We start from the raw sequence: 16644 nt of genomic DNA, 5'->3' as shown, positions 1-16644 counted from the left end.
AAATTGGCAAACACAAAACATAAATTGGCAAACAATAACTTGCAAAAAAATATGGAATTTGGAAAAGAAATAATAAATTTGGCAAAACACCACCAAATTTGGTAAAAAAACACCAAATAAGGTAAAAAAAATTATGGTAACAACAAATTTAGGTAAAAGTAACACCAATTCTGGCAAAAAATAACACTGACATTTTAAAAAAATAACGCCAATTTTGGCCATACAATAAAATGATTTCTTCTCGTCCCTAAGTATACAAGATGCCAACTGGGATGTAATTATTGCCAGTGTAAGATTTCAGACAATAGTCTGATCTCAAAAACTAGTCACATAATAAACAAACAGTTTAATGGTTTGTTTCCTTTAAAAATGTCTTATCAAGTATATAGTTGCTGTAGAGCATCCAAAAAGCAACTGTAAATAAATACATTAAATAAAAGTCTACGTAGAAAGTCACTGTCTTAAAACTACCCACAATGCACCTTTATGTGGGGAGAAACTGGTCACATGTCTTACATGAGAAGGTGCATTAACATTCAAGTTTCCATTCTTTAGAGAGTAAGTACCTGTGGGCACACATAAAAAATTGTTTGGCAGCAGAAACGACTGCGAGAAGTCCGACATGTGTACCTGAAGAGCGGAGCCCCGCCGGCTGAAGTTAGCTCCCGGAAAGATGCTGGAGAAGCTGAACTCGACAAGCCACTGGAGGAAAAGTGAGGCAGTCGCCAGAGCCTTCTCTGCCTCCACTGCCCCCTCGCCGGACTTCTCAGCTGCCTTCACCTGGCGCTCCAGAGACTGCCAGGAGTCCCTCAGTCGCTCCAACAGCTAGAAACGGGAAACAACAGGACAATATTCGGCACGCCCAAGAGAAGAAAATCTTACACAAACTCAATGATACAGGAGCAAACCGTGATCGTGATGCACAATGTGTGGTGCAAACACCTGATAAATCCTTCTCCTCAGCTTGAAACAGTACAAGACAAACTGCACTATCATTAATTTACCTTATTTGTTCAATTAGTAACAATTTAAGACACCCATGCCTCTAATTTTTCAATTTATTAACACGAATCTCAGAAACTCAATGGTTAAAGGTTTGCAGAATGAGATTTTCACTCTGCAGCGGAGTGTGCGCTGATATGAAACTTCCTGGCAGATTAAAACTGTGTGCCCGACCGAGACTCGAACTCGGGACCTTTGCCTTTCGCGGGCAAGTGCTCTACCAACTGAGCTACCGAAGCACGACTCACGCCCGGTACTCACAGCTTTACTTCTGCCAGTACCTCGTCTCCTACCTTCCAAACTTTACAGAAGCTCTCCTGCGAGGAGAGCTTCTGTAAAGTTTGGAAGGTAGGAGACGAGGTACTGGCAGAAGTAAAGCTGTGAGTACCGGGCGTGAGTAGTGCTTCGGTAGCTCAGTTGGTAGAGCACTTGCCCGCGAAAGGCAAAGGTCCCGAGTTCGAGTCTCGGTCGGGCACACAGTTTTAATCTGCCAGGAAGTTTCGGTTAAAGGTTTGCTTCAGTAAGACCTCAAAGCAATGCATTTCAGAATTAACACACATTATTTTGCAGAGTGATTGTTACAATCAGTAGAACATCCTAAAATGCCATAAAATCACAGAACATACTCAAACAAAAATTCAGAGCGCAATATGTATTAGCCATAACACTAGTGCTAAATATCGTCCATCCATTCATGTATGTATTATATGTAGAAAAAATAAAGAATTTCTTCATCAGGGGGTATATGCGGACAAGAAGAAATTCCCTGGATTTCCCAGTTGAAAATACTCTTCTTATCAGGTGAAAATACAATGTACCTCTGGTGAAAGCAAATTTTTTTCCATGTTAAGTGACAGTATATCATACCAATCACAGCTGATATTCAGAGCATAGCACACCTGATGTAATCAGCTAACACCTACATAACTGTTAAGTAGCACGAACACGTAAGTAGGAAAATTTAATGGTTTAAATTAATATACATACAGTATAGCTACAAGAAAAGATAAGCTTTCACATATAGTATTAGGCATTCAAAAATTTTTGCCGTTTTTTTCTGAGGTGTAGTCAAGCATAGTTCCACGAGCACAGCTTAAATTGCAGCAGCTGAATATTTCTGACAAGAACAATCATAAATTTTACTATTGTGCAGTGCACCTGAGATTTCATGGGTTACCTGGCCCAACACATGTTCCATCAAGCACTTTAACTTTTCCACAGAAAGGCCAATTACAGGTGACATTGCTCAAGAACTCACTTCACAATTGTTTTTCTTTCTTCTTTAGGATAATTATACTTCTTGCAATTGTTATTTCATAATTTGTAATTGATGAAAGAGTTAAAATAAATATTAAACATTAACCTTTAAACTTGGTCTTTTTTAGCGTGTGTTACCCTTTAAGATATATCAAACACAAATATGCCAGTAAAATTTTAAATAACAGGACAAAACACTGGTCTTCTGGGCTTGAAATTTTTCTAAGTGGCTGGTTCTCAATCGAGTTTTGAATGAGAGACAATGCTCCATGATTTAAGAAATTCATCACACATTCTCACATGTAAGATAATTCATTTTGTGTAAAAGAAAATTTTCTTTGAAAGTAGCGCATCTCAAACCACCACTCGCATTTTATTTTCCCACAATCTGTTAGAAATGTAAACAGTTGTGACGTCATCCCCACTAAAAGGAGGCCCACAGGAAAGACGCATTGATAGCAGTCTGTTGTTGCGAAGTATTGCACAGTCTTTGATACGTTCTGCTGTCGGTAGATGCTTGTGTGTGCACTGTGTTTTGCTGTAAATGGCACATTTTCTTTGCAACTAAAGTTTTATCTTGGTGTTATTCACTTGTTTATGTTTTATTGCTGCAGTATTATTCTCAGTAGCAGCCTAAAGGAAATTCTTTGGTAGAGTATCAGTTCTTACCAGTCAAAATTACAAAAATTTAATTGAACACTAAAACACCGAAAAATTCCTAATTCTAAAAAATTCCTGGGTTTTTCTTGGATTTACGAATAATTCCTTGCCACCTGAAAATTTTCAGTTTATTTTTGAAATATTCCACTCTACAAATAAATTTTAGATTATACACAGTTAAAGTTGTAAATTCATTAAAGTTACCCCCACTATATGACCCTATATGCGAACAATATATTTAAACAAAGATGATGTGACTTACCATGCGAGAGGCGTTCAATGAATTCAAAAGTAAAGTTCTACGTACTGACATGGCAGAAAATCCTAAGAAATTTTGGTCTTATGTCAAAGCAGTAGGTGGATCAAAACAAAATGTCCAGACACTCTGTGACCAAAATGGTACTGAAACAGAGGATGACAGACTAAAGGTCGAAATACTAAAGGTCTTTTTCCAAAGATGTTTCACAGAGGAAGACTGCACTGTAGTTCCTTCTCTAGATTGTTGCACAGTTGACAAAATGGTAGATATCGAAATAGACGACAAAGGGATAGAGAAACAATTAAACTCACTCAAAAGAGGAAAGGCCACTGGACCTGAAGGGATACCAGTTTGATTTTACACAGAGCACGCGAAGGAACTTGCCGCCCTTCTTGCAGCGGTGTACCGTAGGTCTCTAGAAGAGCGTAGTGTTCCAAAGGATTGGAAAAGGACACAGGTCACCCCCATTTCAAGAAGGGACATCGAACAGTGGTGCAGAACTATAGACCTATATCTCTAACGTCTACCAGGTGTAGAATTTTGGAACACGTATTATGTTCGAGAATAATGACTTTTCTGGAGACTAGAAATCTACTCTGTAGGAATCAGCATGGGTCACGAAAAAGACGATCGTGTGAAACCCAGCTCGCGCTATTCATCCATTCATCCACGAGACTCAGAGGGCCATAGACACGGGCTCCCAAGTAGATGCTATGTTTCTTGACTTCCACAACGCGTTCGATACAGTTCCCCACAGTCGTTTAATGAACAAAGTAAGAGCATATGGACTATCAGACCAATTGTGTGATTGGATTGAAGAGTTCCTAGATAACAGAACGCAGCATGTCATTCTCAATGGAGAGAAGTCTTCCGAAGTAAGAGTGATTTCAGGTGTGCCGCAGGGGAGTGTCATAGGACCGTTGCTATTCACAATATACATAAATGACCTTGTGGATAACATCGGAAGTTCACTGAGGCTTTTTGTGGATGATGCTAGGGTATATTGAGAGGTTGTAACAATGGAAAATTGTACTGAAATGCAGGAGGATCTGCAACGAATTGACATGGTGCAGGGAATGGCAATTGAATATCAATGTAGACAAGTGTAATCTGCTGTGAATGCATAAAAAGAAAGATCCTTTATCATTTAGCTACAATATAGCAGGTCAGCAACTGGAAGCAATTAATTCCATAAATTATCTGGGAGTAGGCATTAGGAGTGATTTAAAATGGGATGATCATATAAAGTTGATCATCGGTAAAGCAGATGCCAGACTGAGATTCATTGGAAGAATCCTAAGGAAATGCAATCCGAAAACAAAGGAAGTAGGTTACAGTACACTTGTTCACCCACTGCTTGAATATTGCTCACCAGTGTGGGATCCGTACCAGATAGGGTTGATAGAAGAGATAGAGCAGATCCAATGGAGAGCAGCTTGCTTCGTTACAGGATCATTTAGTAACCGCGAAAGCGTTACGCAGGTAACATATGAACTCCAGTGGAAGATTTTGCAACAGAGGCGCTCAGTAGCTCGGTACGGGCTTTTGTTGAAGTTTCGAGAACATACCTTCACCGAGGAGTCAAGCAGTATATTGCTCCCTCCTACGTATACCTCGTGAAGAGACCACGAGGATAAAATCAGAGAGATTAGAGTCCGCACGGAGGCATACTGACAATCTTTCTTTCCACGAACAATACGAGACTGGAATAGAAGGGAGAACCGATAGAGGTACAAAAAGTACGCTAAGCCACACACCGACAGGTGGCTTGCGGAGTATGGATGTAGATGTAGATGTAAATTAAGGCCAGGTGGGTGGTGAGAACGAAGGACTTGCACCACAATGTGCTTTACTGTTAAGTTCTAAGAGTGTACATTCTACCTATAGTGAAAGAAAATATTATTAAAGTAAAATTAGAGAAATCTGAACTCACACGGAAATTTACTAACAGTTGCTCTTCCTGCACATAATTTGTGAGTGGAACAGCACAGAGGGAAAGTGCTAGTGGTACACTAAATGCTCTCTGGCTTTCAGAATGCAGATGTAGATACAGAAGAAGAGTTTGACATTTAGCTCTGTGCTGTCCGTCATCCAACGTGACGGTCAAAAAGCAGAGGCTGCCACCGACCACATGACCACGTACTCGGGGGCTCACCTTTTTGATGAGGGCGAGACCCCGCTGGCGCGCAGACGGCTCCTGCACGTTCACGTTGTGCCGTAGGAAGGTCCGAACCAGCTGCAGCTCCGCAGGCGAGAACGGCTCCGTCGACCTGTGGCCCTCGACTAGCAGAGAGAGAGCCGACATCCTCGTCTGCAACAGAAAGCAAAATGTCTAGTTGATGGACAAATATATGAAAATGATTACAACATGATAGAAATAAATAAATGCCAACTGAGTACATGCATCAGCTTGGTGTGAGCCTTTGTATTTGATGCCAGTTCAGTGGGTTTCCTATCAGTCTCAGTGCTTACTTTACAAGGTAGTCTCACAATGCTGTGCAGATGCCATTCCAGAAATTTCCACCACAGAAAAATCTGAGGAGGTCACTGAGAATCAAGACCAGGACTGCCTGCAATGTCAACCAGAGGACAGTGGAGGTGGTTCATCATGACATAATGACCACACGAACCCTATTTAAAATGAGACCTACGACAGAAAATCAATGTTAGTACAAAACTCGTACACACTGCTGTTTGAGTGTTGTCACCGGCCATTCAGTGTCCACTGCTGAAGTACATCCCTACGCATTTACGTTTATCTATACTCACTTGTGTCGCTTGTAGTGGGTAAAGACCACTAGTATCACAGCTATCTTTTTCTGCCAAGTGACATCAGGTAAATATGCATAGTTTTATACCTCAAATACACTTCAATATACTCACATCAGACCAGTTTATTCATGAGAATGCAGTTCCAAAATGCAGTGTGTTAAGTTTAACACTATTTGCAATAGCTATGAATGGTATCTCAGTCACAGAGTCAGGAACCCTTGTTAGGCGTTCATTCTTTGTGGATAATTTTGTAATATTCTATTGTTTATCTGCTCTTAAATCAACAATTCACCAAGTACAGGTGATCACCACAAGACTAAAAAATGTGTGAATACAACTGGTTTTACGTTCTATTCAGAGAAAACTGGGTAAATTGTAACCACATTTGAGTTTTAAGCAACCAGAGCTGAAAATGGTCGACAGTGTTTTAAACTTCAAGGAACTAACATGGATGCTGCACTTTGAAGGGGCATAAAATCATTAAACATTTGGAAATGTCTCAGAGGAAAGACACGGTGTGCAGACAGGTCCATATCCAGCAGTTTATTGGAACACTTGTGAGATCCCCACAAGATTATGGCAGCATTGTTCATATATCGGAATGAGCCTCCTACCTCGAGACACCATATGCTGTCCACTACAGAGGTATCATGCTGTCAACAGAGGCCTGTCAGCCCGGACCAGTGTCGAGTTTACGCTAGTGAACCACCACTACAAATATGCTAACACATCTTTGAAGTGAGGCAAGGTCTGAAAATACTAGCACTGCCTCAGTTGTTGGCAGTTGGCGAACTATGTACAGTAAAACCCCTATTTTAAGTTTTTGTGTAGCCCAGACTTTAAAAACACAAAACAAGGAAAATGCAGAACTGAGGAAATTGTTAAAACCCCCACAAAATATAAGCAAAAACAAATATAATTGGCATATATGATTAAAAATCACAATCCCCTATAATACTCTGCATAAAATCTGTCTAAGTGAAGGAAATTAAAAGTAAAATACAATTTCTATACAATAATTTGTGGCAATGAATTTCATCAGTTCTTGAAAAAATCACAGACGTGTAACAGCAAGTAAGAAGTCCTCAAAAAATTTACCCTGCAACCTAGCAGTAGTTGTATCATAATTGTGCAGTGAAGCTAAATGTTGCGAAGTTGTGTTGGCAACACCAATCATGGATTATGTCAACATTTCCTCTTACACATCGCCCCTCTCCACACAAAGGCCTAAAATATTTCCTTAATTCCGACACCACCTGTAGAGTGAACCATCACTCTCTTGAGTCACTTTTAACTTGTTCAGTCATGTTGAACGTCAACAGGAAGAAAAATGAGAGAAGCGAGCCATGGGGTAAGAACTTAAAATCAAGGTAAACCTTACTAGGAAGAAATGTACAACCGAGGAATTTTCAACATTGATCTTATGGGTTTTTCAGAGGAGCTACAAATTTATGGCGAAAAACATAAAATTGGAGACTGTAAAATCGAAGTTCCTCTGTTATGTGTTTGTGGGAAGACTGTTAGACACAGAAAAAACGGAAAACTAATACACTGAAGTGGGTACTTATTAAGATACCGTAAAATGAGGTAATCCGATCAAAAACAGCATTTTTTTTTTCCCATCCATTTACTCTTGTGATATGAGAATAAAAATTCAGTACATTAATTTCACAACCCTGATAATGATATATTCATGTTTTACGTTATTTTTGGTTTATAATTACAGTTATTATTTTAAGTTAATTGCTGACTGGTGTCACCTCCCCTGTTGAGGCGAATCCGATCACCATTGTATTTTGTATGCAGGAACAGAATCAGATGTCCAGTGGAGTGAATCTGATCACTATTCTGATTTCTTAAAAATATATTGCTGTATTTGCAACAAAATTTTACAATTTCTAGACTAAACAAATTTTTACAAGCACATTAAACTTGAGATTTTTGCTATAAAAACACTTGCATTCACGAAAACTGACAAACAAATATTAAGTTTTAGTTATTGATGTCACAATCAATGTGAAAAGTATTTACTTAATGTCAATCATCTATCCCTTCAAAAATTAATTTACCTCGCCTTCTATGTTCTGGAACAAATTTTTAAAATAATTTGGCCTCTTTCTACCACATTTGCATCACCAGTTTCTGGAAATACAAAATAAACATTACCATCAAGAACTTTCTTTCTCACAAACGTCATTTCATAGGTGTCATTAGACATGCTTTCAATTTTACCAATAAAAAAATCTGAACCTTTTTTTCGTAGGAAATTTTACTACTGTGAAATCGTTTTTATAAATACATGCCAATCTTTACTCTTCTCCTTGTCCATTTCTTCATTTTCATTTGACTCATGCTGTTCTGTATCACTGTTACATGTTCTGGATAGGGAGTCCTTGATTGCAGCCCTGTCACTATCATTTTCATTGAAGTCACCGGAGTTAATGCTAAATGCTTTGTTTGGTGCAGCTTTTCTTTTGTTTAGTTAGAGCGAGCGTTTTTGAATTGCATTTCGAATTATGTAAAATTGCTATGGTCATAAGTGCCCATTCTGTGGCTTGGTGAAGGGTAAAAAGCTGAAATTTAAATCAGCAGCAATGGAGGTGAAACTCAAGAAAGAGGGAAACTAAAAACGACAGGAAATCTTAGAAAGCTGCTATCGAAGGGTGTGTTGTTTTCCCCAAAATGAGCTTCAAATGACCAATGTCATCTCACTAACACTGATAAATTCAAGAACATGATTGGCTGAGCGCATGTCATCTGCTAAAAGTGAAAATATATCAGACGACAGCTGTAAACGGGCATGTAGCAGATTAAAATAGGGGTACTGAAGTTAAAGATGTCTCACCATCCACGATTGAGAACAATGGGGGGAAACGGGGGAGGATCGTCACATAAAAGATGTCAATGGCTAAAAAGATAGTGCCCAACCCAGAGTCTAGTTAAAATTACCTCCCCTCGATGACAAGACCAGGAGAAAGAGGTCCAAGAACAGGGAAGAGGTTTTATGTCCCGTAATTTATTATCCTGTAGTGCAGACCAATGTGCGTGCCATAAAAGAGCAACATGATGACATAAAACACTCTGTAGATTGGCAAAGGGAAGCATGCAAACAGCAGGCCAAGGAAGAGAGACAACAGCTTTTGCCGCTATATTGGCTGCCTCGTTTCCGCATACACCAACATGCCCTGGGATCCAGAGGAATGCCACAGAGATGCCCCCCCAAGTGGAGCCCATGGAGGCAATCCTGAATTCGGTGGACCTGAGAGTGGACGGGATAAAGAGCTTGGAGGTTGAAAAGAGAGCTGAGTGAATCTGAGCATATAATATACTGTATCCCCTGATGGCAACGGATGTACTGGACAGCCTGGACAACAGCGTCAAGTTCTGCAGTAAAAACCGAATACTGGTTGGGAAGCCGAAATGTAATGGAGGTTTCGTCAATAATATAGGCACTCCCAAAACCCCAAAACTAAAGGTGATCTTGGAGATGTCAGTATAGATAAATGTGGCATCCTCCATTTGTGCACATATAGCAGCAAATGCCCAATGATAAACTATATGGGGGGAGGGGGGGGGGGGATACTATCCTTGGGAAGCTGACAAAGGTCACGGAGAAGGCAGGTCGAAGGGTGAAGCCAAGGTGGTGCTGTACCCCCATTTGTCAAGAAAGTTTTAGGAAATTGGAAGGAAAGTGAATGTAGCTGTTGATGAAAGCAGACTCCTGGTGATAGTAGAGAGGAAGGGCTGTCTGCATATCCTAAATCCAAGGAGGTGTCGAAAAAAAGGCCACAGGTTGGATGAGCAGGCATGGAAGCTACATGACTAGCGTAATGACTCAGAAGGACAGCTCGCCAATTGGACAATGGAGGTTCAGCAGTCTCAGCGTAAAGGGTCTCCACGAGGTTAGTGTAAAAAGCTCCAAACGCTAAAGGCAGAATCTAGATGCCAAAGAATAGACGGCGATGCAGAGGAGTAAACTATGCTTCCACAGTCCAATTTCAAGCGCACTAAGGTGCAATATAGGCGGAGGAAGATGACTCGGTCTGTTCCCCAGGGGGTACCACTCAGAATACAGAGGGTGTTGAGGGATCGTAGACAGCGAGCCGAAAGGTATGAAACACAGGAAGACCAGTACAGCTTTCTGTCAAACACAAGTCCCAAGAATTTGGTGACATCTGCAAACGAAAAGTCAACAGGGCCTACATGTAGGGAAGGCGGATCAAACTCCGCAAGAATTAACACAGACAGTCTTACTGGGAGAAAATCGGAAGCCGGTTTCGATGCTCCACGAGTGGGTGTGATCGAAACATCCTTGAAGAGATCGTTCAGGAACACTGGTCTGTTGAGAGCTGTAGTAAATCGCAAAATCATTGACAAAGAGGGAGCCCGAGACACCGGGAAGGAGACGATCCATAATTGGATTTATGGCGATGGCAAACAGTACAGCATGGAGCTTAGGGGCACCCCATTTTCTTGGGAGAAGGTACGGAATAGAGTAGTGTTCACCTGCAATTGCGTGCGTGCTTTTTTGTGTGTGTGTGTGTGTGTGTGTGTGTGTGTGTGTGTGTGTGTGTGTGTGTGTGCGTGGAGACGTGGTGCCAACTCCCTACAGTAACCTACCAAGGCCTCTGGACATACTGGCCGTAAGGTAGGTGGTCGTAATGTTCTGGCTCATCAGTGAATATATATCTTCCGCTTGTTTAGTTGTTCTCTGAACTTTGGTTATCATTGTTGCCACAAATGCATCACAAATAGTGATGTGAACATCCCCAAAGAGATTATGTCTATTTGTAGCCATTAGATCCTATGTATTACCATCATGAATGGGGTTTATCTGTTCTAGGTAGTTTTCATAGAAGACATTTAGTAATGTTTCAAAGGATCATGCCCACCACTAAAAAAACTGTAATTTTCCCAATTGATTGTTGGATGATTGAAGTCTCCACCAATGCTTACAGCATGATTGGGGCATGTATGTATAACCGAATTTAGGTTATCTCTAAAGTTTTTGGTTACATCAGAATATGTGTGTGGTGGGCAACAGAAGGACCCAGTTACCACTTTATTCCTACCCTTGATACTGAATCTTGCCCACACAATCTCACAAGCGGTTCCAATATCTATGTCAGTGGATTTGGGTGTCTTGACTACTGCGACAAATACACCACCATTTCCCATTTGCCTATTCTTTTGATATACACTTCAATTTTCCCCATAAATCTCATTGCTATCTATTTCAGGTTTCAGCCGGTTCTCCGTACCTAGTATTACATGAGAGTCATTGCTTTCAGAAGTGCTTCGAACTCTTAGCACTTCGTTGTGAATGCTTTGGCAGTTAAGCACTAGGAAATACTCTCACCTGTGGGAGGCATTTCTTTCCCTCTTACAGTGACACTTCTGGGTTACCTGGACTGGATGGAGAGTCGCCTAATCTAAAAAACTGTTGCGTGCGCCCTACCTACCTAGGTATCAGTCTCTGACGTGTAGTGCACACGTGACCCATTTAGGAGCACCCTACAGTTTTCTATCCCATGGCACAAGGCCAGGAAGTCGCAGCCTTGCTTTTCACAGAACCATCAAAGTCGTTGCTTGAGTCCTTTCACTTGACTCAGAACCCAGAGGCTGCGATCAATTCTGGGGACAATGCTGCAAATTGTGACCTTAGTTGAAACTCTACATGTAATTCTGGTCTTCTCAACCTTTTCTGTCAATCACTGCAAAAATCCAAGTACGATGTCGGAGCCCAACAACAGATATCTTTTGTTCGAGCATGTGCCACAATCAGCAGTTTCTTGCACCCTGTTCCTCAATGGCTTCCAGAATAGCCTTTTCAATACATTGAATGAGGCCCCCAGGCATACATACTGACTGCACCTGGTGTCCTTTCCTGTCCCTTGCTGCCATTTCCCTAAGATGTACCCCGAAGATCCTTCAAACAAAAAACTGTGCCCAGAGGTTGGAAGAAATCACAAGTGACACCCACCTACAAGAAGGGCAACAGAAGTGAACTACAGAACTATTGTCCAACATCCTCGACATACATTTGCTGTAGAATCTGAGAGCATACGCCAAACTCAAATGTAAAGAGGAATATCTAAGAGACTGACCTATTTCATGCTAACCAGCACATATTTCAAATACACTGATCATGTGAAACCTGACTTGCACTTTTCTCATATGACAGATCACGGCAGTCAGGTAGATGCAGTATTTGTTGACTTCTGAAAGGCATTTGACTTGATACCACCCATACACTTATTATCAAAAGTACAATCATCTTGAATACTGAATGAGATTTATAACTGGATTGAGGAGTTTTTGGTATGAAGGAGACAGCAAGTTATCTTGGACGCAGAGTCATCAACAGTTAGAGAATACAGCCAATGCGTAGCTGACAAGGGACAGCAGATATGCTGCAAATGTTTGAAGGCAAGACTGACAAGTAGTCGCAGTCTCCTTTATCACCCTCAGTTTATTTGGGGAGTCCATGATGGACCACTCAGAGTTCCAGACATCTAACAGTGACGGTGTAGGAGTAAACTCAATGTCAATTTCTGAAACTCCCATTTCCAAACTCGGCATCCTGGTAACCAAATTTGCCAAGTGCATTATACAAGAACTGTTGGCAACTTTCCCTCCACTTACCTCCTCATTCTCGTGCAGCAGTGCATCCTCGAGGGCTCCGTAGGACAGTACGCCCTTCCAGAGACCTGGGCGGCCGGCACCCTCACGCAGCCGCGCATCCAGTGCACCTTGCCGGTGGGCCACGCGCAGCCACGCCAGCACCGCCCGCGCACTTCCACCGGGCTCTGCACCGCCCGCACCTCCACCGATGGCGACGAAGGCCGCCGGGCAGGCTCGCGCTGCCGCCGCCACCAACCGCTCCGCGCCGGCTGCCGCTTCGTCGGGCACCTCGAGCGACGGCAGCAGCGGACGCACCCATGTGCGCGCCCACACCTGTTCTGCCTCCTCTCCACAGCCGCGGCTCTCCTCCCAATGCTTCAGCATCAGTGCCTCGTATGCCGATATCACCTGCGGCAGTGTCACCGGTGGCCACAGTGTCAGTACAGAAATGGAAAGTATTACGTAACGAGTACAGTCAAGACTAGAGCTAACTAATACGGAACATCGTACAACTGCACAGCTACTATGAAAGCCACCTATCCACATTCTGTGCTGAATACACAGTGTAGCCACCCAGTTCTACATTTTTGTACAATGCATATTTTGAATAAGTTAAACTCCAGATTGGAATATTGAGGTGTAACACGTCATTCACAGAATGACGTGTTCCATGTCCTCAGTATCCACTGGCCAATGCGGGATGTTCATCCGTTAAGCAGGAAGAACCCCCCCCCCCTCCCCCCCCTTTCGGGAGGTTTTTTGACAGTTTGTGCAGGTCGGAATTGTAGAGATCCTGTCCTGTTCGCAGCGCAGGCCACGAGTTGGTGCTACTACCTGCTAAGTGGAGTTGTCTGCTCATTAAGAGAAGTTAGAGTTGTACATTATAGGTAACACATTGAGTTCAACTTCTCTAAGAGCATTATTCCACTGGAACAAGAAAATCCTCTTTTGGCATCTTTGATACAACAGATCAAAATCCACACAGGAGAAGCCGTGTCACGATTCAAGTGCACTGAATAGCAGAACCCTTACAGCACTGATATTGAACAGTGATTGTGAAAAGAAGTGAGAGAAGCAAGAAACCTAGCAAGACATGGAAGATACAGATAGACTACAGGAATGTTTCAACTGCCTATTCCTAACACCTGTGTTAGGGAAATAAAAGACCAAGGAAACATTCTAATATCAACAACACGAGGAAAAGAAAAAGATTGTTACCCACCATAAGATGCCACGTTAAATTGAAGACAGGCACAATGAAGAGACACTTCCACATTAGCTTTCAGCCAAAGGTTTCTTCAGAAAAGGAAACACAACATTTATTCACACAAACAAACACACCTCTCACACACACATGTATGCCATCTCTGGCAAATCAGACTGGAATGAAACCATCACTTGGAATGAAAGCTGCAATCTGGAGGGGGCAGGGAAGGGGAAGTGATAGTAGAGTATGGGTGAGCGGAAAGAAGAGCACTGTCTGGTGGAGCAGGCAGGAAATACAAGGTGTACAACAATTTTGCTTCCACCGTTTGCCGATAGGTGGCAACAACGGTAAGTAGCAGTCGAAAGAAACAGATCACAGACATCAGGCAGTTAGCTTGGACCTCGGTCAACATAACCTTATTCAAACATTAGTCGATTTGTGTCCGCATCATAAAGTTGTTCTTGATTGAAAATGTCAGTTTACGAGTCTAATTCTTGGTATTTGTGGGAGGTGTTACTGTTTTATTTCAATATGAAGAAAACAGCAGCTGAGTCTCATCGAATTCTCTCAAGTATGCATAGTAAGGACGCTATTAGTGAAAGAACGTGTCGTGAGTGGTTTCAACACTTCAAGAACAGTGATTTTAACATCTTAGACTGGCACAGTGGTGGAAGAGAGAATGTTTTCGAAGATGTGGAATTGGAGACATTGGTGAGTGAAGACTCACGTCAGACTCAAGAAGAATTGGCACGGTTAGTGGGAGTGACACAGCAACCCATCTCAAAACGTCTCAAGGCTATGGGCATGATTCAGAAAGAAGGAACTTGGGTCCCATGTGGGCTGAAACCGAGAGACATTGAATGGCATTTGTGTGTTTGTGAACAGTTGCTTCAGAGGCAAAAACGGAATGGATTTCTGCATCGCACTGTGACCAGGGACGAAAAATGGGTTCATTACAATAACCCTAAATGCAAAAAATCATGGTAATATCCCAGCCATGCTTCCACGTCGACGGCTAAACCGAATATTGATGGCTCCAAGACCATGCTCTGCATTTGGTGGGACCAGCTCAGTGTCGTGTACTATGAGGTGTTAAAACCAAGTGAAACAATCACAGGTGCTCATTATTGTCTGCAATTAATGCATTTGAGCAGAACATTAAAAGACAAACGGCCGCAATACTGCGAGAGGCAAGATAAAGTGATTTTGCAGCACGGCAACGCTCAATCCCACGTTGCAAAAGAAGTCAAAACATACTTGGAAACGTTAAAATGGGAAGTCCTACCCCACCCGCCATACTCTCCAGACATTACTCCCTCTGACTATCACCTGTTTAGATTAATGGCGCATGGCCTGGCTGACCAACACTTTCAATCTCACGAAGAAGTCACAAATTGGATTGATTCATGGATTGCTTCAAAAGACAAACAATTTTTTCAACATGGGTTTCGTACACTGCCTGAAAGATGGGAGAAAGTAGTGGCCAGCGATAGAAAATACCTTGATTGATACATGTGTAACCAACTTGTTTCATTAAAGCCTCAAAAATTTGGGAAAAAAACGTCGGAAGCAAAGCTGTACACCTTGTACATGGAAGCATAACAAGACAGTCACCAGGCACAGTGTCAGTAGTCTGTGGGGCAGGAAGGGGGGAGGGGGGGGGGGGGGGGGGGAGAGCAGAAAAGGGGAAAGGGAAAGACAGGCAGGTGGCAGGTGCTTTGGTAGAGGGTGACACACAATGAGGGTGAGAGACATGAGTGGAGAGGAGGTGATAGGACAGAGGGGGTGGAAACTGTTGGATGGAGGGGTGAGGACAGTAGGTTACCATAGGTTCGATTCTTCAGGTTGGCTAAGTTGTTTGGTAGGGGGGGGGGGGGGACATACACACAGTCTTAAATGAAACCCCAGAGAAAGAAATCCAGTGGCATCAAGCCTGGAGATCAGTGAAAGTAGCCATTTTATCTGTGTACTAAGCTGGTACTCCTGGTGGTGAAATGACATTCTGATGTACTGTGTGAATCAAACTTCAGGTTGTTTGCTACAAAACGACGCATCTACTGATTCTGCAAGATATCTCAAAAAATTTCTGTAATATTCCAAAGTTTTAAAGTCCTTTTTGAGACCCCCAGTGTAAAAAGATGCGTAATTATTGCAGCAGAGCTGATATATGACATGGCTGCTTTCACAGGTAGCCCGGCCTCTGATGGGGTATGAGATGATGATCACACGTGTCAGAGGTGTGGTTGTTTGTGTCTATGAATGTATGTGTGTTTTCTTTTCTGAATAAGGCTTTGACCTTTAGCTAAATGTGTAAGCCATTTCTCTATGCTTGTATGCAACTCAACATGTCATCCTTTGTACTAGTTTGCTCTGAAGGAGACACTGCCAGAAAGCTTAGTGGAATTTGTGATCTCCCTTACATTGACACTGACCAAAGAAACAGCATACCGTAACTATAACTCAATTCTTACAAATGAAGTTCGGTTTGTTCCTTAATCGAACATTTAATTGCTTTGCTTATTGTTATTTTGCCCCAAGTTTGGATACATTTTTAGTGGCGTGAGGTGCAAACAGTGTCTCAGGCTACAAATCCGTGCAGGATGAACTCCAACTCCTGAAGAGCATCTTGAACTGAACAGATATTTATGGCAACAGATTTGCAAGACGTTGCACATGAAATCAAGGTGCAGGTGTGCAGTCATGAATATGAGGGTGGCACTTTCCTCAAGAAACACAGTGCAAAGTGGTCTTCCAGTCTGCTAAGAAAGCAGGTGCCTTTCTCAGTTCTGTGAAGGACGACTCGTCAATTCCAAATGCGAGTGTGTACCAGGTTCCTTATGGGTACTGGGGCACTTCATGTATT

At 42.2% G+C, this 16644-nt stretch overlaps 1 protein-coding gene across 1 annotated transcript in view; it reads right to left on the bottom strand.

Moving 5' to 3' along the window:
• The window catches only part of LOC124550647 (thyroid adenoma-associated protein homolog), a 239662-nt gene that overhangs the window by 129977 nt on the left and 93041 nt on the right, over positions 1 to 16644 (bottom strand). The window contains exons 10-12 of the mRNA XM_047125370.1: positions 12596 to 12982; positions 5334 to 5489; positions 631 to 825 (exon numbers count right to left, since the gene is read on the bottom strand). Coding sequence (XP_046981326.1) covers positions 631 to 825; positions 5334 to 5489; positions 12596 to 12982 — 738 coding nt within the window. The remainder of the gene's footprint in view (positions 1 to 630; positions 826 to 5333; positions 5490 to 12595; positions 12983 to 16644) is intronic.

The sequence above is a fragment of the Schistocerca americana genome, chromosome 9, assembly GCF_021461395.2.
Source record: "Schistocerca americana isolate TAMUIC-IGC-003095 chromosome 9, iqSchAmer2.1, whole genome shotgun sequence".
Taxonomy (NCBI): Eukaryota; Metazoa; Arthropoda; class Insecta; order Orthoptera; family Acrididae; genus Schistocerca; species Schistocerca americana.
Note: the sequence above shows the minus strand (reverse complement) of the source record. Positions and strands in the feature narration are given on the sequence as shown.